General features: G+C 50.0%; 1 protein-coding gene across 4 annotated transcripts; it reads left to right on the top strand.

The window, feature by feature from the left end:
* Positions 1-14302: 14302 nt before the first annotated feature.
* STX4 (syntaxin 4) lies at positions 14303-23017 on the top strand. 4 transcript variants are annotated; one of them, XR_003678082.2, is made up of 12 exons: positions 14362-14622; positions 14811-14912; positions 15025-15124; positions 15261-15335; positions 16065-16135; positions 17670-17778; positions 17851-17927; positions 18165-18302; positions 19191-19301; positions 19380-19478; positions 21832-22120; positions 22803-23017. XR_003678082.2 is itself a non-coding variant. In XM_007107418.4 (11 exons), the coding sequence occupies exons 1-10, from the start codon at positions 14593-14595 to the stop codon at positions 19458-19460; spliced, it is 894 nt and encodes a 297-aa protein (XP_007107480.2). In that variant the 5' UTR covers positions 14303-14592; the 3' UTR covers positions 19461-19478; positions 19574-19826. The 4 variants fall into 4 exon arrangements, 2 of the variants coding, with proteins under 2 accessions (XP_007107480.2, XP_007107479.2); XM_007107418.4 differs by lacking the exons at positions 21832-22120; positions 22803-23017 and adding an exon at positions 19574-19826 and having other exon boundaries at positions 14303-14622; XR_003678084.2 differs by lacking the exon at positions 19380-19478.
* The last annotated feature ends 638 nt before the right edge of the window (positions 23018-23655 follow it).

Below are 23655 nucleotides of genomic sequence, written 5' to 3'. Positions count from 1 at the left end.
GGAGGGAGACTGGAGAGGCCTAGAGGGGGTGGGGAAGGGCAGAGCCACAGAAGGCAGGGAGAGATGCGGAGAGACGGAGGAGATGTGGCTGGAGGCACAGAGATGCTGCTGTGGGACGGGGGTGATGACGGTGGAATGGCAGAAAGAAGGGGTAAGGGAATGAATTAAGGGAATAGCCTGGGGAGAGGTGCTGTGGATCCCTTTACACCAGGAGATATAGATAGATTTTATAGTTTGTGTTTGGGAGTATCTGTGTGAGTCTGTGCACGACCACCTCTGTGTGTGTGTCCCTGCAGGAGGCTCTTTGGACACTAAAAATAGCAAGAGTGACCCTCTCGGTGGCTTTTGTGATGCAAGGAATCGGCCAAGCCTAGCTGAGAAGGACATGGGGCTTGTTTTTTTGCACAGCCTTCCCCACTCTAAGTGTGAGAGTCCCCGGACAGTGTGGGTCACAGAGCTCTGCTTGTCGACCTCCAGGGACAGGGTGCTCACCACCTCCGGGGACCTCCTGGCCTATCTTTAGATGGCTCTGACTGTCAAAACAAAACTTGTCCTTATTGGGGGGGGAGTTCTGGTCCCCCCGAGGGTCCAAGTACCCTGCATCCCTCTCCTTAATGCCTGCCTCACCTCTTCCCATCTCCACGTCTCAACGTCACATCAAGTCCTCTACCCCTGCAATGGGGCTTTGGCCTCCAACAGGCCTTGAACCTGCTTCTGCCAAGTTACCCAGTGACCTCCTCTATGCCGAATCCATGGACCGCTTGCCAGGCCTTATCCTCCGTGATCGGAGGATATAGGACGCTGATGACCCCTCTCTTCTTGAAATCCTTCCCACCTTGGCTCCAACCTGCCTCCTGCCTCCCATGCCTCCCCCTCCAAGCTCTGGATGTTGTTTCCCAGCCTCCTTCCAGACCGCCCACCCCCCTTTCTTCCACATCCCCGCAGCAGCAGGGTTTCCGGGGCCCCCTCCCAGTTTCTCTTCTTTTTTTACCCTGTCACCTCCCCAGGTTCAGCCGCGCCTACGTGCCTGCAATACCCACATCTATACCTGCAAGCCAGGTCCTCCTCCTCAAGGGCAGTACCTGCTGTATGCCTGAGCGCTGAGCTGAGCACCAAGAACAGAGACCGAAGATGCACTCGGAGACGTGTGGATCCATAACTATCGTAAGCGAGGCCAGGGCTTTGGCACTGACCACAAAGACTGTGGTGGCCTCGCCTTCCCCCAAAGTACTCTCCATCAAAGAGGGCATCTCCGTCCACCCAGTCACTCAAAGCACACAGAAAGCTGTCCTTGGCTCCCTCCCCCATCCAAAGAGTGCTACCATGTTCCGAGCAAGTCCCTGGTGCTCCATTGAGTAGCCCCCATAATCCTTCCAACCTCAGGACAGCTACTGCTATTATCCCAATTGCCCAGATCAGGAAACAGGCTTGGAATGGCTAAATAACAGTTAGTAAAGGACAGGGCTGGGGCTCTTGCCTGTATCTTTTGATTACAAAGCTCATTCTTGTAAGACCACAAGGTTCTAGCCCCTCCCTCAACTGCCAAATCCAGAGCTGTCTCCTGGGTCCCCTCCATCCCCACCACCCCTGGTCAGTCTAGGGGTGACTGACCTGGGCCATCAGAACAGCCTACTTTTGGAGAATTCCCTGGCCGTCCAGTGGTTGGTTAGGACTTGGCACTTTCACTGCCGCGGCCCGGGGTTCAATCCCTGATTGGGGAACTAAGATTCTGCAAGCCGTGCGGCATGGCCAAAAAAGAAAGAAAGAAAGAAAGAACAGCCTCCTTTCTGGTCTTCCCGCCTGCAGCTCTTTTCCTTCACGTCCAGTTTTCTACCCAGGTGCTAGTGTGATTACCCCCCAAAGAAATGAGATAATATCAGTCCCCTACGTCAACAAAGTCAACGCCCCACAACTTCCCGGCTTACACTCAATAGCTGCTCTGGCATTTGGTCTCCATCACCTCATCTCTCCTACCACTTCCCTCCCTGTTCCATGGACCCCAGGCCTAACGACATCAAGGAATCATGGACCCCAAACACCTTGGAGTCTTTTGCTGTGTCTTTTCCTCTGCCCGCTACGCTGTTTTGTCCCTTCATTGATAGTCAGCCTTCTCATCCTTCAAGACCCAGTTTAAGCCTCTCCCAGCAGTCCAGGCTGACAGCCTCATGAGCCGTGGGCTGAGTCTGCTTCCACACTAGACTCATTTTTTTTTTGGCCGCCCCGCAACTTGTGGGATCTTACTTCCCCCACCAGGGATGGAACCCGTGCCCCCTGCAGTGGAAGCATGGAGTCCTAACCACTGGACTCCCATGGGAGTCCCATGGGGCTGACTCATTTCTGCTTCTCCCCAGCAACTAACACGAGGTGAGGCACAAAGTAGACATTCACTAAAATCTGAATGAAGAGATGAATAAATGAATGGCATATTCCCTCACACCTTTATCCCAGCATAAAGACAAAGAAAATAAGTTCCATGAAAGCAGGGATTTTCTAAAAATTGAAATATAATTGATGTACAGTATAAGTTACGGGTGTACACGATAGAGATTCACAATTTTTAAAGGTTATACTCCATTTGTAGCCATTATAAAATATTGGCTATATTCCCTATGTTGTACAATATATCCTCATAGCTTAGTCATTTTATACATAATAGTTTGTACCTCTTAATCCCCTACCCCTATATTGTCCCTCCCCCTCCCTCTCCCCACTGGTAACCACTAGGTTGTTCTCTATAACTGTGAGTCTGCTTCTTTTTTGTTATATTCACTAGTTTGTTGTATTTTCCAGATTCTACATATAAGTGATATACACAGTATTTGTCTTCCTCTGCCCGACTTATTTCACTTCACGTAATACCCTCCAAATTGTTGCAAATGACAAAATTTCATTATTTTTTTGTGGCTGAGTAGTATCCCGTTCTGTGTGTGTGTGTGTGTGTGTGTGTGTGTGTGTGTGTGTGTGTGTGTGTGTGTTTACCACATATTCTTTATCCACTCATTTGTTGATGGACACTTAGGTTGCTTCCATATCTTGGTAATTGTAAACAATGCTGCTGTGAACATTGGGGTGCAACTATCTTTTGGAATTAGTTGTTTAAAAATTGTTGCTGTTGTTGTTTGGAAATATACCAAGGAGTGGAATTGCTGGGTCATATGGTAGTTCTATTTTTAGTTTTTTGAGAAACCTCCATACTGTTTTCTGCAGTGGCTGCAGCAATTTACATTCTCACCAACGGCGTACGAGGGTTCCCTTTTCTCCACATCCTCGCCAATGTTTGCTATTGGTGTTCTTTTTGATGATAGCCATTCTGACAGGTGTGAGGTGATATCTCATGGCGGTTTTGATTTGCATTTCCCTGATGATAGTGATGTTGAGCATCTTTTTATGCGTCTGTTGGCCATCTGTATATCCTGTTTCGAGAAGTGTTTACTCAGGTCTTCAAGGCAGGGGTTTTTGCTTGTTTTGTCCATTGCTGGTTCTCCAGTGGCACTATGGCACCTGGCACATAGTAGGTGCTCAATAAATATTAGTTAAATGAAACAAAAACAAAACAAAAAAGTAAATATTCATTAAATGAGTGAATGTGTGAAAGATGCAGAATTCAAATCTGGCTGTGGCTCTAAGGACACATATAGGCACACAAGATGTGATGACAATGGTAATCCGTCTCCCAGGTCAGTGATTTTGAACTCAATACATCCACGATCACTTAAAGTCCACTCAGTAACAACGTGAGGTGGGTTGCCTGGACCACACACCAGCCTCCTATGCAGTCTCCCTGCCTGAGTGGCCTTTCCAGAGCATCAATATCACCAGGCCAGCCCCTGCTCAGAAAACCGCTCCAGTTCCCCATTGCTGATGAGATAAAGCTCAGACTTTCTCACCTGACTTCCCACTTTAGCACGTACCACCATTCCCCGTGTACCTGATTCTGGTCCCAAGGTAGTTCCTGCGTCTCCCCACCTCCATGCCTTTCTTCATGTTGTTCCTGACCCTTGGGATACCTTTCCCTCTCCCATCTCCAAGTCCAACTCCTACTCTTCCTTTCAAGGTGAGCTGCAGGAGTCTTTCTTGACCCTCCCGAAGCTGGAGGGCAAGCCTGTTACATATACAGGTGACCAGGTCTCTTCCTCGGAAATTCTGGGTCAGTAGATCTGGGTTTTTAGCAATTACCTCTGGCAATTCTTATTTTCAGTCAAGTTTGGGAACCACAGTATATCAGATAGGCAAGGCTAAGGCTAGGTTGTGCTACGTAACAAATATCTCCCAAATCTCAGTGATTTAATACAACAAAGGTTTATTTTTGTAGTGGGCTTGGGTTACTTCCCAGAGCATCTGTCCTTCAAGGAAGACTCAGTGCTTCAGGTGGTAAAATTTAAATGCAGCTTAACAATGCATTGGACTCCAAGTGCCTTATATTCAAGGACCCCATCTGATTAATCTCTGCCTCCCCATGGTACCTGGCACAGGACCTATCGCACCTGCTTGCTCAGGAACAAAAGAAGGAATACCCATTTGACCTATTCATCCACTAACCAGTATTTATTGAGGCCCTGCTCTTTGTGCCAGGACTATGCTCTGTGGCTACAGACACAGAAGAGGGCAAAACAAACATCAACCTGTCCCCATGGAGCCACTTACCTAACTTCTCTAAGCCCCAGTTTCCAAATCTGTAAAACGGGCTCTAATCCTTACGCTTCAGGCACAGCATGAGGATTTACTGAGAAAATGAGCATGAAAGCCATTTATAAACTTGAAAAATTTCAATTCAAGCAGATGTGGAAAAGCACTGTTATTCTGGTGTGTGCCCCTTCCTGTTCCTCCACCCCTCAAATCCAGGGCTCAGGTTATATTCATTAGGGCCCTGGAATTTAGTCACACATCCCTCTCCACACTGTTCCTACTGTCTGTTAAAATCATCCTGAACCCCAAAGTGAATATAGTGTTAATAACTTACATAGTGCTTATCATGTGTCAAGCTCTGTTTAAGTGTTTTTGTTTGTTTTTAAATTTTTTTGGCCACACCACACAGTATGTAGGATCTTAGTTCCCTGACAAGGGATCGAACCCACGCCCTCTGCATTGAAAAGGCAGAGTCTTGACCACTGGGCCATCAGGGAAGTCCCTGTTTAAGTGTTTTATACGTGTTAATTCATTTAATCTTCACAAAAATCATCTGGGATTACTGTTATTATTATCTCCATTTACAGATAAGGAAACTGAAGTAAAAGAGTTTAAGTAACTTACTCGAGACAGGAGCTAGGATTCAAACCAGGCAGAAATCCTGGACTACTGAAACATTCTCCTGATCGACGGGTATCTGCCTCCCAGTGGGCTCATTCTAGCCCTTCTCTCCATCAAAACCAGAGTCAACATCATGCAGCAGAGACTAGATCATGGCACTGACTTTGTAGATGTGTTTTGGGAGAGCCGATGGCGTTATAATATTGAGTCTTCCTATCCACGTACGTGGTATATCTAGCCATTAGTTTAGGACTTCTTTAAAGTCTTTCAATAAAATTTTAAAATGTTCTCTCATAAAGGCCATTGACATAGTCTTAAAAGATTTATTTAGGCACCATATGTTTCTTTTTTAAAAATATTTATTTATTTATTTGGCTGTGCTGGGTCTTCATTGCGGCATGCGGGATTTTCTTTGTGGCACGTGGGGTCTTTTCAGTTGTGGCACGCTGGATCTAGTCCCCTGACCAGGGATTGAACCTGGGTTCCCTACATTGGGAGCATGGAGTCTTAGCCACTCGACCACCAGGGAAGTCCCAGGCATCATATATTTCTGTAAATGGTGTTTTTACATTTCCTAATAGTTTGTTGCTATGATTTATAATGGCAATTTATTTTAAGGTATTTCTCTTATTCCCGCAAACTTGCCTCCACATACAGCAAGGGCCAGAGGCTGAAGAGTGCTCTAGGACCCTCCTCCTCCCTCACCATCCCTTCCAATCTGCAACTGTGTCTGATAGATTCTGTCTCGTTAGTGAATGTTGCATCCCTAACTTCAGGCCTCATTATTTTTGGCCTGATTCCTAACTGATCTCCCAATCAACCTTCACTATAGTCAATACTTACTGCACCCTTGTGCAAATAGAGAAAGGTGTCCTTTCCCAGGACGCTCTACCTCCATCTGTCAGATAACTGCTGTAATAAATGTTCAAATACATGGTGTCTACATGTACTTGGTGGCTCTTTTGTGTGGTGCTTTGTGTAGTGCACACTGGCACAGTCATCTGTGGTGGCCTTGCACGTGGCCACCAGAGGGTATCTCTGTAAAATGAAAGTTTGATCATGGTGTTCTATCAGGGGCTGGCTGGCTGTGTCCCCCCAGTATTCATATTTTGAAGCCCTAATTCCCAATGTAATGGTAGCAGAAGATGAGGCCTTTGGGAGGTAATCAGGTTTAGATCAGGTCATGAGGGTGGAGCCCCTGATGGAATTAGTGCCCTTATAAGAAAAGGAAGAGACAGTGGAACTTTCTCTTTCTGCCATGTGAAGACACAGTGAGTACAAGCTAGGAAGAGAGCCCTTACCAAGAACTAAATCTGTTGGCACTTTTTTTTTTTTTGGCCGCTCCACGCTGCTTGTGGGATCTCAGTTCCCCAACCAGGGATCGAACCCTGGCCCTGGGCAGTGAGAGCGCAGAGTACTAACCACTGGACCGCCAGGGAATTCCCTCTGTTGGCACCTTGACCTTGGACTTTCCAGCCTCCAGAACTGTGAGAAATAAATGTCTGTCGTTTAAGCCACCAAGTATATGGTATTTTGCTAGAGCAGCCCAAGCTAAGACATATTCCTTTGCTTAAAATTATTCAAAGGTATGCCTTTACCATTCTTTCTTTGATATAATTATTTAAAATAAATAATACTGGGCTTCCCTGGTGGCTCAGTGGTTAAGAATCCGCCTGCCAACGCAGGGGACACGGGTTCGAGCCCTGGTCTGGGAAGATCCCACATGCCGCGGAGCCACTAACCCCGTGCGCCACAACTACTGAGCCTGCGCTCTAGAGCCCACAAGCCACAACTACTGAGCCCGTGCGCCACAGCTACTGAAGCCCGTGCGCCGAGAGCAAGTGCTCTGCAGCAAGAGAAGCCATTGCAGTGAGAAGCACCACAACGAAGAGCAGCCCCCACTCACTGCAACTAGAGAAAGCCCGCGTGCAGCAACAAAGACCCAACGCAGCCAAAAATAAATAAATAAAGCAAATAAATAAAAATAAATAATACTTTCACATGGTCCAAAAATCTAAATTATACAAAAGGTTTCCAGTGAAAATTCTTACTCTAACAATTGTACTCACTACCTGAGTCTCACAAACCGCCCACAGGAACCACTTCTATTTGTTTATGCATAACTTTCCAGGATTTCTTTATGAGGTTCCAGGAAAAACACGTACAGATGCCCGCGCGCACACACACTCACATGCACACTTCTTTTCTGATACAACAGTAGCATGATACACTCATTCTAACATTAAACTAACAATATATTTTGAAATGTTTTCATATTTATACATAATGAATATCTTCTTTCTTTTTGATGGCTGCATACCTGCTAATGGACAAGTTTCGGATGTACTGCAAACAATATCCAATGAATAACATTGATGTATGTGTCATTTCACACATGTGCAGATCTGGTGAACTAAAATTCCATTTCTTCACCCTTTGCAGCCCGTATGGACTTGTGACTTGCTTTGACTAATAGAATATTAGTGCAAAGTAATGTTGTGCCGGAAGGCCTCAAGAGACCTTGCAGCTTCTACTCTCACCCTCTTGGAACTCTGAGGCCACTACGCTATGAAGAAACCCAGGATGAAATACCATAGAGAGAGAGTGGCTCAGCCATCCTGGTCAACTGGACCATCAGAGCTTAGGTCCCAGACATGTAAGTGTGAGAGAGGTTGTCGTGGGCCATCCAACTCCAGCCAAGGGGCAAGCTGACCGCTGCTGAGTAATCTAAGGTAAGATGGGCAGAAGAACCACCCAGCCATTCTTAGAATCTGGAGACACAATATATGCATTCAGAATTCAGAAACAATATAATATATACATTCAGAATCTTGATAACTATGGTCTGGGTTGTATCATTTTGCAGCCCCACCAATGAGTGAAGGTCCCTGTTTCCCCACAGTTTTGCCAAAAGACTATGTTGTCAAACATATGGATTTTGCTGGACTTCCCTGGCGGTCCAGTGGTTAAGACTCCGCACTTCCACTGCAGGGGACACGGGTTCTATCACCGGTCGGGGAACTAGGATCCCACAAGCTGCGCAGTGTGGCCAAAAAAGAAAAAAAGAAGAAAAAAAAAACATATGAATTTTGCTAGTGCAATAAATTAAAAAATAATATCTCAGTATTATCTTAATTTTCACCTCTCTTATTATGTGCAAAGATGAACATATGCATATTTGTTTCTCTTTATTGTCTTTTTGTGATCTGTCATGTTCTTTGCCCATTTTTTTAATTGAACTGTTGGTCTTTCTTATCGATATATGGGAGTTCTTTAAATAGTAGGGAGATTAGCCCTTTGTATATGATAAGGACTGCAAATATTTTTTCCCAGTTTATTGTCCTTTGATTTTGCTTTGACTTTTTTTGCCATGCAGAATTTTTTCACATAGACAATATATTAATCTTTTACTTTATAGTTTCTGAATTTTTCATATCCATTGGTAATGTGCTTCTATTTTTATTTTTTTTACTGAAGTTTGGTTGATTTACAAGTTGTGTTAGTTTCAGGTGAACAGCAAGGTGATTCAGTTATACATACATATATATATTTATTTTTTCAGATTTTTTTCCCTTATAGATTATTACAAAATATTGAGTATAGTTTCTGAATTTTGAGTTGTAGTTGGAAAGGCCTTCCTCACTCTAAGAATTATAAAGAATTTTGCCCATATTTTCTTCTAGTATTTTATTTAAAAAAATTTTTAAATTTTGGCTGTGTCGGGTCTTTGTTGCTGTGCGCGGGTTTTCTCTAGTTGTGGCAAGTGGGGGCTACTCTTTGTTGCGGTGCGCGGGCTTCTCATTGTGGTGGCTTCTCTTGCTGTGGAGCACGGGCTCTAGGCGCACGGGCTTCAGTAGTTGTGGCACGTGGGCTCAGTAGTTGCGGCTCGCGGGCTCTAGAGCGCAGGCTCAGTAGTTGTGGCGCACAGGCTTAGCTGCTCCACAGCATGTGGGATCTTCCCGGACCAGGGCTCGAACCCGTGTCCCCTGCATTGGCAGGCGGATTCTTTAACCACTGCACCACCAGGGAAGCCCTCTTCTAGTATTTTTATGGAGGTTATCCTGACAAGTTGTGTGAAGCATCACCTTTAGAATGAAGTTCAAGGCCAAGGTTATGGCATGGGTGACCCGGTGTCATCCACATGGAGAGGAAACAGGAGGAACAGAAGCTGGTTTAGGAGAGTCTCAGGGGGAGATGATGCATGGTGTTTGGGACACGGTGAGTTTAAGACATTCATGGGACCTCCAGGAGGGGAGGAGGGGATGTCCAGGAGGCAAGTGGATTCAGGGGTCTAGAGCTAACGAGAAAATTGGGGGCTGAAGACGAGGGCTTGGGAGCCAAATACAGATGTCAGTTAAAGCCACGAGAATGTGTGTTCTCAGATGGCGCTCTAGGGAGTGATCAAGGTCAGGCTCAAGACACATCATGAGGAGAGAGCTGTGTGGGTTTCATCTCTGTAGCCCCTGGTGCTTGGGCACAAAACCAGCCTCAGAGACATCTGTAGGGTGAAGAGAAGCCCTTTATGTATACATGCATGGACATCTTTGGTTCCTGGGGAGACTGCAAACAGGGAATGGGAGGAGGACCAACAACCTCCCCGGCAGTCCGCCCCAACCCAACAGGTGTGGAAGAGAGACCCTGTGATGGGGGAAGGAAAAAGGCTCAGTCTTGCAGTCGGCCCCCTCCTCCCCCGACAGATGATCCAAAGCAGAGCATCAGTAGGTGGCCGCAACTCCCCAAAGGTGGGTGGGACACAGGGAGCCATCCCTGGCTGGCGTTTTCCTTGGATCCTAGTGTACTGGTTAAGAGCATAGAGTCTGGGGCTTCCCTGGTGGTGCAGTGGTTAAGTATCCACCTGCTAATGGAGGGGACACCAGTTCGAGCCCTGGTCCAGGAAGATCCCACATACCGCGGAGCAACTATGCCTGTGCGCCACAACTACTGAGCCTGTGTGTCGCAACTACTGAAGCCCGCGCGCTTAGAGCCCGTGCTCCGCAACAAGAGAAGCCACTGCACTGAGAAGCCCGTGTAGCAACGAAGACCCAAAGCAGCCAAAAATAAATAAATAAATAAAATAAGAAAATAATTTTTTAAAAAAGAGTATAGAGTCTGGAGCTTCCTTTCTGGTTCCAAATCCTGGCCCTTGCATTTACTGTGTGTAACTTTGGGCAAATTACTTAACATCTCTGTGCCTCAGTTTCCTCCTCTGTAAAATGAGGACAATAATAGTACTTTCTCATAGAATTGATATGAGGATGAAATGAGCAAATATTTGTAAAGTACTAGTATTGGTACCTGGCACATAGTGAATGCTAGGTAACTATTAAATTAAAAAGAAATAATTTCATTCCTTCATGAATACTTATTGACCAGCTACTATGTGCCAGGCACTGTTGTAGGCACTGGGGACACGGCAGTGAATAATGCAGGTGAAAATCCCTGTCCTCATGGAGCTTACATTCTAGTAGGGTGGAGAGGAGGGGTGGAGGCAGACAATATATAAAATAAATTAGCAAAATATATGGTGTGTCAGATCCAAGTGGAGACACGAGAGATGGGCAGGAGTTGGCAAGACAGCTAGCCTAGGATCTGGCGCACAGTGGGTCTTAGGAGATGGAAAGGGGAAGGAAGACGAGCAGCAGCGTGGAAACCTTGGCAGAGACACTGGGGCTGCTGACATCATCAGAGTGACAATCGTGATCATCACCGTCATATAATAGCAGCAAACACTTAGCTAGCACCTAATACCAGATACTGTTCTTTCACTTTACACATATATCATTTTGTGTGTGTCTGTGTGGTACGCGGGCCTCTCCCTGTTGTGGCCTCTCCCGTTGCGGAGCACAGGCTCTGGATGCGCAGGCTCAGAGGCCATGGCTCACGGGCCCAGCCGCTCCGCGGCATGTGGGATCCTCCCAGACCGGGGCACGAACCCGTGTCCCCTGCATCGGCAGGCGGACTCGCAACCACTGTGCCACCAGGGAAGCCCACATATATCATTTAATTGAATCCTTACGGCAACCCTATGAGATTGGTACTGTTATGGTTCCCATTTTTCAAATGAGGAAACTGAGTTAACATAGAGAGGTTAAGTAACTTGCCTTACAGAGTTATACAGCAAGTGAATGAGCTGGGATTACAACCCAGGTCATCTGGTTCCACTGTTGGTAGATGGACCCGCAGATGGAGGGGACAGGACAAGCTGCCAAGCATCAAGATCAGGTAGGGTTTGGGACTTCCCTGGTGGTCCAGCAGTTAAGGATCCGCCTTCCAATGCAGGGGACGCAGGTTCAATCCCTGGTGGGGGAACTAAGATCCCACATGCTGCAGGGTAACTAAGCCTGCACGCTGCAACTACTGACCCCACGTGCTCTAGAGCCCAAGCGCCACAACTAGAGAAGCCTGTGCACCACAACAAAGACCCCATGCAGCCAAAAAAACAAAAAAAAACAAAAAAAAAACCAAAAAAACAAAGATCAAGTAGGGTTTGACCTTCACACAGACTGAAAGGAAAGGAAAATACCCCCCAACACCCACACATTCGAGGCCCAATATAGTTAATGCACCCTTCAAGGCTGCTCAGAGGGCCTGAGAGGAGTCAAAAAGGACCATGAAACAGAGACATGGGCTCAGCTCTGGAAAGCTCCATCCCCAGAGCCATTCCCTCTAGATGGCCTCTGCTCCCCAGCTCCTCCACACACCACTCCATGGGGCTTTGAGCCCAGCCTCCTATGTATGACCTTAAGTCACCATCCCATAGCCCTGTGATCCCATCCAGAGACCACAAATAAAATGATGACTATCATAATCCTGGGAAATTTAACAAAGGCACCAACAAATCCAGATCATAGCTGGAACCAAGAAGGCAAGTCATCAAAAGGCTGAGAAAGAGAGAGAGGCAGGTGGGACTGGTGGGCCAGAGAGACCTGGAATCCACAGTAGTAAAAGCCCGCAGAGGGGGGCTTTTGCAAGACCCCTTCATATCCTTCCTTACCTCACCTGATATTGCTCAATTCTTACCTTAGGCAAAACAGAAATGACCAGACCAAGTTGTCAAATGGAGAAATTAAGGCCCATGGAGAAGCAATGAATTATTTAAGACAGGACTAAAGGTCAGATGTCCAAAAGCCCTTCCATGGTACCACTCAGAGAGACAGAGAGAGACTAGGGACAGAGACAGAGGGAAAGAAATGAGGGGGGCAGGGAGGCAGAGGCCAATAGGAAAGACCCAAGAGCAGAGCAATTCTTCCTCATGATTTCCAGGGAACTCTGCGGGCAGGGCTTGGCCTCCTGAACCCTTCATTTAAGCCTCTAACCCTTCATTCCCCCGTGGGTTGATCAGAGCAGCACCATCTTCACTCCTTCATTCCCAGCCCCAGATGAGCCGAATTCTAAAGGGAAGAGGAGAAGGATCAAAGCCCCTCACATAGAGTGATACAGTACTTGACAGTTTCACTATCATTGAACTTTAGAGCAGGGAATACCCATAATGACTATCTCCCCATCCCTCTATTGCCACCCATTGTAGAGATGGGAGATCAAGGCCCTGAGATAAGAAGTGACTTTCCAGAAGTCCACAGCAGCTCAGTCACAGAAATCTAGGATTCCTTGGGACTTCCCTGGCTTCCACTGCAGAGGGCATGGGTTCGATCCCTGGGAACTAAGATCCTGCATGCTGCATGGCGTGGCCAAAAAACAAAAATATCTAGATTTCCTTACTAGGGCATAATAGAGAGGGGCTCTTCCTTCCCTTGCTTGACCTTCATATAAGCTCCCTGGAAAGAACCCTGGGATCCAGGAGAACTAATATTCATCCTGGCTATGCTGAGACTCACTCAGTGGCCTTGGGGCCTCCTCCTATAGAATGTAGGTTCCAAAAGTGCAAGGCATTCTTGTCTGTTATGCCCTCATGTATCTCCAGCCCTAGAACAGTGTCTGGCCCATAGTAAATTCCCAATAAATATCCACTGAATGAATGAATGTCTACAGGGCTAGGGTTAGGGAAGTGTCACCGTGACAGCCTGAAGCCTAAAAGAGAAGACTAGGGAACCATAAGCTTCATCTTCAGTTATATGAAAGGCTAAGATTCTGTCCACAAATATTTATTGAGGGTCCACTATGTGCTGGGTACTGAACTAGGTGCTGGGATTCTGGTGAGAACCCTACAGTCATGCCCTCACCTCAAGAGCTGACAGGCCACTATAATGTGGAATTTTTTTGTGGGCTCCAGAGGGTAGACTCCGGTGCAAGGTGGGGGTCTGGGGGGGCGGTCTAAGTGACATGCTGCTCAATATAATAGACTCTTTTCTCAGCCTGAGCTGCCCTGAAATGGTGTCGCTGCTCAGAAGGTGGTGAGTGCAGAGGGACTGCAGCGTTCAAGCCAGGCGCAAGCCGCCCACCTGTCAGAAGCTGTGCCAGGAGTATGCGGGAGAAGAGATTTCTGCCTCGGGTGAGGTCACTTCCCACCCCCAGATGCTCTGCCTACAAAACCCTGCAACTCTCTGATGCTGGATCTTTTTCTTTTCTGAATTTCAAGGTCTCATCATGTTGACAGCTCCAAATTCTAAGTCGTCTGCCCAACACGGCCGGACCCAAAAGAAATAAAGCCGAATTCCGCCAGGGTCCTACCACCCACTGCCTCTGGGGATAGTCAGCGCCCCCTCCCCGCCGCGTGGGGGCTGAAGGGAGGTAACTCGGGCACCGGGATGCCGAGGACTTCGTGGGGAGATAGGTGTTCCAGAGACGGAGTTGACAGAGCCGAGACAAGTGACAGTCGAAGCGTCACGTTCTGTGGTCCGAGAAGCTGGGACCGGGCCGGTCACGTGACGCGAGGAGGCGTGCACCGTGGGGTGATGTGAGATGAGGGGCCTCTCAGATTACATACCAATGACGCATTCTCACCCCTTTTGGCAAGTAGGTTTCCGTTTGAAGATGCGATAGTTCCGGCGAAGTGGGCGGGTTCTCACGTCCTGGCAATTTTGCTTCCGTTCGGGGCCCTGCTGCTTCCGACCTCCGCCTTTCCCTCGCCTGGGGAAGGGACGAGATCCCGTGCGCATGCTCCAGGCATCACGGAGGGGGCGGGGCCGAGGCTACTGGAGCGGGAGGGGGGGAAGAAAAGGGAATTCCAACCTGTGGAAACTTGGGGGTCCCCGAGGTCGGCTCCTTCCCCTTGACTGTGGATGGTGCCAGGGAAAGAGCCTCTAGCGGCTCGTGGGGGGCAGTTTTGGGGTCCGCAGGGTGAGGGCGGAGGGGAGTGTCAGAGTGTGAGTGGGATACGGGAGTTCCAAACTTAGAATCTTGAGGCCCGCCGGCCTCCGGCGCCGGGGAGAGGGAGCTCGGGCCGCCATGCGGGACAGGACCCACGAGCTGAGGCAGGTGAGAAGTCGGCGCAGCAGGGTCGGGGACGGGCGGACGGGGTGGGGTCTGGCTGGAATGCAGGACTCCTGGTCTTCGGGGCAGGGAGGGGTGGCTGTGGGCTAGGAAGGAAAGACCCGGAAGTCTGTGAGTCCTGCTGGGCGAGAGCAATAGCAAGGAAGTGATGCCAGTGACCCCGGCCCTAACAGGGGAATGACAGCTCGGACGATGAAGACAAGGAGCGAGTCGCGCTGGTGGTACACCCGGGCACTGCACGGCTGGGGAGCCCGGACGATGAATTCTTCCAGAAGGTAAGAGGCTGGGGTCTCGGCCTGGATTCACGAGGGGGCTGGAGGACCCGAGGAGCATAGCGGCCTGGAGTACCCCCATATCTCCTTCAGCGCTCTCGGTCATCTTCCCCAGGTTCGGACAATTCGGCAAACTATTGTCAAGCTGGAGAATAAAGTCCGAGAGTTGGAGAAGCAGCAGGTCACCATTCTGGCCACGCCCCTTCCCGAGGAGAGTGAGTGAAACCCTGGGTGTAGGACACATGCTCGGCCCGAGGGATTGTGGGGATTGTAGTTCCACGCAGGTGGTGGGCAGGGAGATTTGTTGAGGTAGGGGCTGCTGTTTAGGCATCATGGCTTTCTCTTGTTCAGGCATGAAGCAGGACCTGCAGAACCTGCGCGACGAGATCAAACAGCTAGGGAGGGACATCCGCGCTCAGCTGAAGGGTGAGCTCCTAGGACCTCAGACAGATACTTTCCTCTGATCCTGCCCAGCTCCTGGTATATCTGGGGAGTGTGTGGCCCAGAGAGACCAGTGATATATATCCAGGTCACACAGCAGGCCTACGTCTAGAATCTCCGTCTCCTGGCTTTCAGTCCAAAGTTCTTTCCACAGCATATGCCTGCCTCTCAGGTTCCCTTATTTATAATGAAACCATTTACATTTGACCCTTGATCGAGGCAGAGGTTAGCATTGCCACCCCACCCCCCAAGTCATAATCTGCATATAACTGTATGGTCCACCCTCCATATCCCAGGTCCTGCATGGGTGGATTCAACTAACCGTGGATCATGTAGTTCTGTAGCATGCATTTATTTTCTAAATACCCAAGTATAAGTGGACCCACACAGTTGTGCAAGGATCAGCTGTACTCCTACAATTCTTGCTGCCCAGTGTGCATTCTTTGGGCAGGCAGATGGGGGTTTTGTTAGGAGGCCTCTGCATGCCTGTGGGAATTCTCTGATGTATTTATTGCAAATAAAAATATACTTTTGCCTGTCAGAGACTCAGAATTAGTCATTTTATGATAAATTTTATTTCCACAAAAACATCCTATGGCGATAAGCACCTCTCTATTGTATTGCTGGGTGGCTGGGGTCCTAGTCCCCAAACGAATTTCAGAAGCCACAGGTCAAACTCCCCTGCTCTACCAATACTCTTGTGTCTTTCCACAGCCATAGAGCCCCAGAAGGAGGAAGCTGATGAGAACTATAACTCGTTCAACGCAAGAATGAGAAAAACCCAGGTGGGTTCATTATTCCCAGAACTAGGAAATTTCAGCTAGTGTTTTATAGATCATTAGATGGCAGATGTAAGAGGGAAGGGCCCTTAGAGATCATCAAGTCCAACCAGATGATTTTCCAAATGGGGAAACTGAGGCTCAGAGAGGAATAGGATTCACCCAAGGTCAAGAACCCAGGTCTCATGACTTCCAGTCCATTATATCCCTGCCCTCTCCTCCTCCATTCAGTGAGAAGTTGCTGAGTCCCTAGACGTGATCTGGGCTCAGCTGTAGGAGATACTTTCTAGAAGCCAAGATGGGGAGTTAAGCTTGAACATATGACAAAGACATTACTCAGGTAGGACTTGGTAGCTAATGGCTCTGCCCAGGGAAGAAGCAGGTGCAGTCATATGGCTGGGAGGTTCCCTGCCCATGTGACAGGGACATCCTCTGCCCCAGGGACAGAATTCAAGAAGTCAGGAAGAGGAACTTCCCTGGGGTGGAAGGTCAGTGAATCAACAGCTTTGTAAGGAGATCTGAGGTGGTCTGAGCAGCCTCCTCTGGATGCTCAGTGAGGCATGGTTTGAAGTTCTTGGAGATCAGAGTTGAAGTAGGTGGGCTCAGAGCTCAGCAAAGACCCCAGATTGAAGATGGAACAGTTTGGGCATCTTGAAAGGGTACAGCTGAAGCCAGGAGAGCAGATGTGTCTTTGAGGAAGGAACTCCAAGGAATGAGCAGATTTTAGACATCAGTGAAATGGACAAGGAGAGAGGGCGTTTCAGGGGAGGGGGGGGCTTGTGGTAGTCATTGGTGTGAGAGGCTGACGGCCCAGGTGGGCCTGTAAAAATCTGGGCAATTGCTATGACCCCCGGGCATCCCAGCACGCCTTTAGTCTAAGCAGTGAGGCTGGTGTTCAACAAGCATTCCACAAATATTTGTTGAGGGCCTGCTGTGTGCCAGACCCTTTTTCAGCTGTTTGGGATACAGCCGTGAACCAAAGATCCCTATCCTCACAGAGCTTACATTCCAGTGTGGAGAGACAATCACCATAATAAATCAGTAAATTATTTTAGAACATAGGAAGTATTAAGGGAAAAGAGCAGGAGGAGAGGGAATGAGAACATCGGGAGAAGGCAGGTTGCAATACGGTGGAGAAAACTTCACTTAGAAGGTGACATTGTAACAAAGACTAAAGGCCTTTGTGGGCCCTGAGCATTCCAGGCTGAAGGCGCGCAATGCAAAGGCCTGAGGTGGGGCTGTGCTCTGCTCAGGGAGGAGTAAAGAGCCCATTGTGGTTGGAGGGAAGGGGTGAGGGAACAGTGTTGGGAGGTAAGGTCAGAGGGGCAACGGGGGAAGGGGCGGGTCATATAGGGCCTTGTAGGTCCTGGTAAGGGCTTCGCCTTTTACTTTGAGAGACTGGGGGAGCCTTTCAAGGTGGTCAAGGCAGCAGGCACCTATGAGCTCATGCTCTTTGCTCACTGTACCCACGGGGATGCTGAAGCCCAGACTGGGGAAGGGATCCTCCCAGGAGTACCCAGCTTCTATTCTCCATCCTTAGCACGGGGTCCTGTCCCAGCAATTCGTGGAGCTCATCAACAAGTGCAACTCAATGCAGTCCGAATACCGGGAGAAGAACGTGGAGCGGATTCGGAGGCAGCTGAAGATCAGTGAGTTGGCGGCGTCCGGCCCACAGGGTCAGGTGACCTGACCAGCTCTGAGCCTGGCCTTTTCCTTCACAGCAAATGCTGGAATGGTGTCTGACGAGGAGCTGGAGCAGATGCTGGACAGCGGGCAGAGCGAGGTGTTTGTGTCCAATGTGAGTGGCCGCAGCCAGCCTCCCTCTGCCGGGCCCCCCGTCCTCTCTGAGTCCTGGCCCTTTTTCGTGGAGGGAATTCTGAGGCCCGGAAGGGCACGAATTAGCCTGCCTGGAACCACTCATTAGGGGCCTGGCCCCAGTTCTAGGCCTGAGGGCTGCCCCAAAGCTGAACAGGAAATTCTGAACCTGCTGCTGGTTTCCCTGTGACTTGTCCCCTCACTCCTGTCCACTCTCCAGATACTGAAGGACACACAGGTGACTCGACAGGCCCTAAATGAGATCTCGGCCCGGCACAGTGAGATCCAGCAGCTTGAGCGCAGTATCCGTGAACTTCATGAGATTTTCACTTTTCTGGCTACTGAAGTGGAGACGCAGGTGGGCACCCCAGGCAGCTGGCCAGGCTCGATCCAGCCCCCAGACGTGAGGCCGTATTGTGCCTGTCAGCCCACCTCCACCCTTAGCCTCACTCCCCGGGGCTTTGGTTCCCCTCCAGACTGGGCCAAGCCCCCAGGCTGGCCTTTATTTCCATCCTTCGCTGTGCCCCCAAATTGCATCCTCCTCAACAGCTACTTGGATGGCCACTCCTCTGTACATTGTACCCCATCCCTCAAACTTGAGCCCACCCCAGGTATGGCCCCAACCCTGGCTCCTCCTCCACCAACAGAATCCACCCTCATACTTCTGAGAGCTCCACAGCTGCCCCCTAGAGGGCCTGCCTGCTAAAATCTGTACAAGGTTGGAATGGGAGGTGGTATTCTTCCCCCGGCCCTTATCTCAGGATAAGGGGAGCTTCCAGCCCTGTGCTGGAGGAGCTGACCCAATGCTCTTTCACAGCTGGGAGTCACGGGGAAGAGCTTTCACTCGGTAGGAGTACCAGGATAGGGAGAGCTTCACAGCAGCGGGGAGACAGGCGTAAAGAACACGTGACTTCAGACAGACTTGTGAGGGGACAAAAGTTCACCCTGTGTGAAAAGATAGGAGCCATGTAAGGCACTCAGCTCCCAGCCAGCACTGCGAGTAGAGGTTGTACGGGGCGAGGGAGCAGGACAGAAGGGACCACATGGTGGAAGGGGGCTCGAAGCCACCTGCAGGAGAGTGGACTTTGGTCAAATGTGGTCCTGCCTCCACATCTTTGTTAGTGCAGTGTTTTCTGCCAGGAATGTCCTTCAGTCATTTGTGGTTGGGCTGGGCAGACTGAGGAGCTGCTGGGCCCTCCACCCCCAGTCATTCCTACCTGCCTGAACCGCCCCCTCTTCCGAGCAGGGGGAGACGATCAACAGAATTGAGAAGAACATTCTGAGCTCAGCAGACTATGTGGAACGTGGGCAGGAACATGTCAAGATGGCCCTGGAGAACCAGAAGAAGGCGCGGAAGGTCAGCCTCCCCTCACCCCCACCCTGGGTGGCCCTCCCTCCCCTCCTGAGTTTCCCTGACCCCCCTCCTCTCCCACAGAAGAAAGTCTTTATTGCCATCTGTTTGTCCGTCACTGTCCTCATTCTGGTGGTCATCATTAGCGTCTCCACGTTGGTTTGATAGTGCTGCATATTCTCGGTGAGATACTGTGGGCCTGCCCCTGGCCTGCCCCATCCCTGACCCCAGCCTTTCCTCCTCCCCTCAGACCCTCTTCTGCCCTCCTTCCCTTGCAGGCACTAAGAGCGCCAGGGACCCCGGGTCTACCTTCTCTCCCAGCAGCTGGGGGTGGGCAGGACAGAGCCTCCAGCCAGACCCCTTCCTCACACTGGCCTTGTGCAGAGGGGCAGATGGTCCTTCTGGGGTCGGCAGCCCCTCATCCATGGGGGCCTCCCTCCTCAAGCCACAGTGCCTGGGGGCGGGCCTGCACTGTCCTGTCTGGCTGGGACATGTGGTTTTGTAAGAAATTAAAAAAAAAAAAAGCTTGGAGATTCCCCTGTGCATGTGTGTTCCTGAAAAGGCTGGTCCAGGGCCTCCAGGTAACCAGCCTCCCACCTCCTGGCCACCCTTGGGGACAGGCCCAGCCCAGGCAGGCTCAGATCATACTGTCGTAGGTGCTGTGAGCACACCAGGCTGGCAGTGCCCTTCTACTCTCCCATGAGAATGAGTGGGGCCGGGAGGGGGTAACACCAACATCTGGCTGTGAGTCCCTAACCCCAAAGCAGTGAGGCTGGGCCAGGCCAGGCTGGGACACAGGTGGGATGTGTGTGTGTGTGTGTGTGTGTGTGTGTGTGTGTGTGTGTGTGTGTGTGTGTGTGAGATCTATGGCATCTATGGGCATTCCTGAAGCCAAGATGAAGAGGCACTGTGAAAAAGTAATTGAGCCTGTTAGTGTGTGTGTGTGTGTGTGTGTGTGTGTGTGTGTGTGTGTGTGTGTGTGTGTGTGTGAGATCTATGGCATCTATGGGCATTCCTGAAGCCAAGATGAAGAGGCACTGTGAAAAAGTAATTGAGCCTGTTACTGTGGATATAGTGGACTAGGAAGGGCCTGTCTCAGAGGGGGCGATATTTGAGTGGCGTGGCAAGTGAGGAGGGGCCGGTTATGGGAAGAATCAGTGAAGAGGTTGCCAGGCAAAGGGTTCAACAGGCCAGGCCCTGTGCCCAGAAAAAGGCATCGCCTCTTATATGAGTTCAGGTTAGAGAGCCAGGCACTGCATCAGCTCACCTTGTTTCTCAGGGGTCTTGTGGCTGAAGCGGGTAGAGGAGGCAGAGGAGCCTGACCCCAGGGTTTCCATGACTCACCTGAGCTCCAGGCCTCCACTCTAAATGTCTAAGAGTTCCAAGTCCCATGCCTAGTTTCTGCAGCTGGGTGTGGCGCCTGTCCCCAGATGCCTAGTTTCAGGGCTCGTGGCTCCGAAGCCTGGTGAAAACAGGGAGGTGCCTGATCCTGACCAAGGTCTGGGAGCCGGGTTCCAGCCGCCCTGTCCCATCGCACTTTCGATCCCACAGGTCACCGCTGCTGCTCCTGTAGCCCAGCCCGTCTGGTTGCAGTACCGCTCGCTTCGGCCCCCAAGTATGGGGTGCACACGTGGGTGCCGGGGCGACGCGAGCGATGAAGGGCTAGCTGTGTGGTCGTTGGTGCAGACTCGGACCCGCCCCTGGACCCGGGATGGGGGAGGGGTCAGAGGGCGGGATTGGGCCGCGGTGACGTGGGACGGGACCGCTCAGCCTCCATCCGCGGCTGGGCGCCCGCCTGCAGCGCCTCCCTGTGGCCCTAGAATGGCAGTTGCTCGGTGCCTGCGCCAGATCCAAGGGTACACTTGGCCCCGAGTGTACGGGGTGTGGCTGAAGGGTAGCCCGGTCGTCACTTGGAAAACGACTGACTAGCGGACCTAAATGTTGTTGCTGAAGAGCATCAGGATTGGTCCGTAGGGCGTCCTGAAGGAGTGAGCACCGGGTATTAAACAGCAATTAGAGGACGCTGATGTGGGCGGGGCCTCAGAGCGAGTCCTCAGTCGCACCCAAAAGCGATTGGATCACAGAGCTCAAGGGGCATGATCAAAACGCCAAAGGAGACGGAAGGCGGCTGGCCAGTGAGAGACTGGCGGGCGTGCGCAGGGAGTCAGAACCTCACGCGAGAAGGCGTGGCCGGGTCGCTCTCCCTAGCTGCCCGGACTTGCGGCTGGCCGAGTTTGGGAGGTTATCCACGCCTTCGTCCTGCCTGAGATCCTGTGTCCTGTGTATAGAAGAAACTCTAGACGCCTACAGGAAGGAGGCCCTCATTTTCAGAAGCGTGCGAACACTCTAGATGCCCACCTAATGGGGAACTGCGGGGCCGGATGGATCCTGCCCCAGGGGAAGATTGATTTGGACACGGGGCCTCTGCGCTTCCCTGATTCTCCATTCTCCATCTCTTCCCCTTGCGGCCTGCTTCTTCAGCAGAATCCTGGCCTTTTGGTCGCCTTTGTCCAATCCCCCATTTTTCTGCCTTCAGAATCAAACTGTACGACCCATGGTACCTACTGGAATCTGATAGCGACTGTCAAACCGACGCGGAGACTGCCACATCTACGCAGCTGGGTGTCCACGTGCAGCGTGTGTCTTCCGCTTGGCCGTGCTGGACAGCGCCACCCTGAAAGGCTGCTTACCCGTCTCACCCAGGACGCCGTCCAGAACCTCCTGGAAGAGGTTGGCTAGATGGCCAAGCGAGGGCTCAGATGCCGGGCTCAACAATTTGAACTTTTTCTGTGGGCTGTGGGGACCTATAGAAGGTTTTTGAACAGGTGAGTGGCAAGTTTGGAGCAGACTTAGCAGACAAGTGCACTGGAGGTTTCACAGGCTCCCTTGCGTATACCCCTTCCCTGTGGGAAACCGACCTGAGTGAGGGGCTAAGGGCAGGTTTTGCACTGAAATCCTGGCTTGGCTGCTGTCAGCCCAGCTTTCAGGGAACATGGCCTGTGTTAGTTTTGGCTTTTCCAAATCATGTTGCATCACAGCCTTTCACCTGCAGCCCTCTCCACTTACTCCCTCACCCGCTGAATATTTCATGGTTCAGATTCTTAAGAAAAGGAACCTGACTGGTCTAGGTCAGGCTACATTGACCTACCTATGAATTGTCTACCTTGAGTCAAGATTTTACCCTTGACCAAGAAGTATGAGAGGTATTACACGGTACAAAACGCTGCAGCAGAGTGCATATGAAGCAAGAATGGACGAGTTCAGTGATTGATATCAGTTTCTGGTACAGCCCTGTGGTAGATTATTGTTCCAAATATATGCTGTCTTTCCTACTGGGCCCCTCACTTTAGGAGGATTATACATTCATGCCCCACTTACAGTGGGCTTGGCTATGGCCAGTGGAATGTGAGTAGAAATGCAAAGTACCACTTCCAAATAGAAGCTTTAAGCACCAATGAGTATTCTGAGAGCTTCCCTTCTCTTTTTCCTTGGCCATGAAACTGTCAGTTGCCAGATCAAGACTTCTTCAGCCTGGAACCCAGAATTAACAGGACATGAAGCTGAGCTGTAGCCCACCTGTAAAATGATGCGTAATGTAAATGAGAAACTTCTCTTGCTGTGAGCCACTGATATTTTGAGGTTGGTTGTTTCCACATCAACAGTCCTTTCATCTGTTACAGAATTATTACCCAGCAGTGGGGTGTTGCTACAATAAAAAATAAACCTGAATTGTGTGTCATTGGCTTTGGAGCTGGACAGTGGCTGGTGAGGAAACTACCACTGGAAGCTGGAAAGATGGTGATGTGTGTTATGCAGTGGTGAAGCATTTTTTTAAACTGTAAGCTGGAAATAGAACTAAGAGTATAAATAATGTCCAACTGAGTTTAGAGCTTTAGGCAAAAAATTGGGGAAAGAGAATATTAGTAGCATGCCTTGTTTGCTGTTGGGTGCATTTGACAAGTTACTGTAAGAAAGAGATGACTCAATATAATTGGCTAGTTTTTGAGCAGAAATGGAAGAGAATATAGAAACTCCAGGCAAGTGATCCAAATTTTTAACCAGTGAAAGATATAACTTGACAAGGCCGTTAAGGCACAAAGTTTTATTAAAATCCATCTTTGTGGGACTTCCCTGGTGGCGCAGTGGTTATGAATCCACCTGCCAATGCAGGGGACACAGGTTTGAGCCCTGGTTGGGCAGATCCCACATGCTGTGGAGCAACTAAGCCTGTGCGCCGCAACTACTGAGCCTGCGCTCTAGAGCCCATGAGCCACAACTACTGAAGCCCGCGTGCCTAGAGCCCGTGCTCCACAACAAGAGAAGCCACCGCAATGAGAAGCCCGCACACTGCAAGGAAGAG

The sequence above is a fragment of the Physeter macrocephalus genome, unplaced genomic scaffold, assembly GCF_002837175.3.
Source record: "Physeter macrocephalus isolate SW-GA unplaced genomic scaffold, ASM283717v5 random_23, whole genome shotgun sequence".
In the NCBI taxonomy this organism is placed as follows: domain Eukaryota; kingdom Metazoa; phylum Chordata; class Mammalia; order Artiodactyla; family Physeteridae; genus Physeter; species Physeter macrocephalus.
This window is presented reverse-complemented; position numbering and strand designations above follow the sequence as displayed.

Excerpts from the sequence above, each read along its gene's own strand:
- STX4 (XM_007107417.4), top strand. The coding sequence starts at position 14,593 with ATGCGGGACAGGACCCACGAGCTGAGGCAG. Across the intron at positions 15,125-15,260 it reads CACGCCCCTTCCCGAGGAGA|GCATGAAGCAGGACCTGCAG; the intron begins GTGAGTGAAACC and ends TCTCTTGTTCAG. Across the intron at positions 17,779-17,850 it reads TCGGAGGCAGCTGAAGATCA|CAAATGCTGGAATGGTGTCT; the intron begins GTGAGTTGGCGG and ends TTTCCTTCACAG.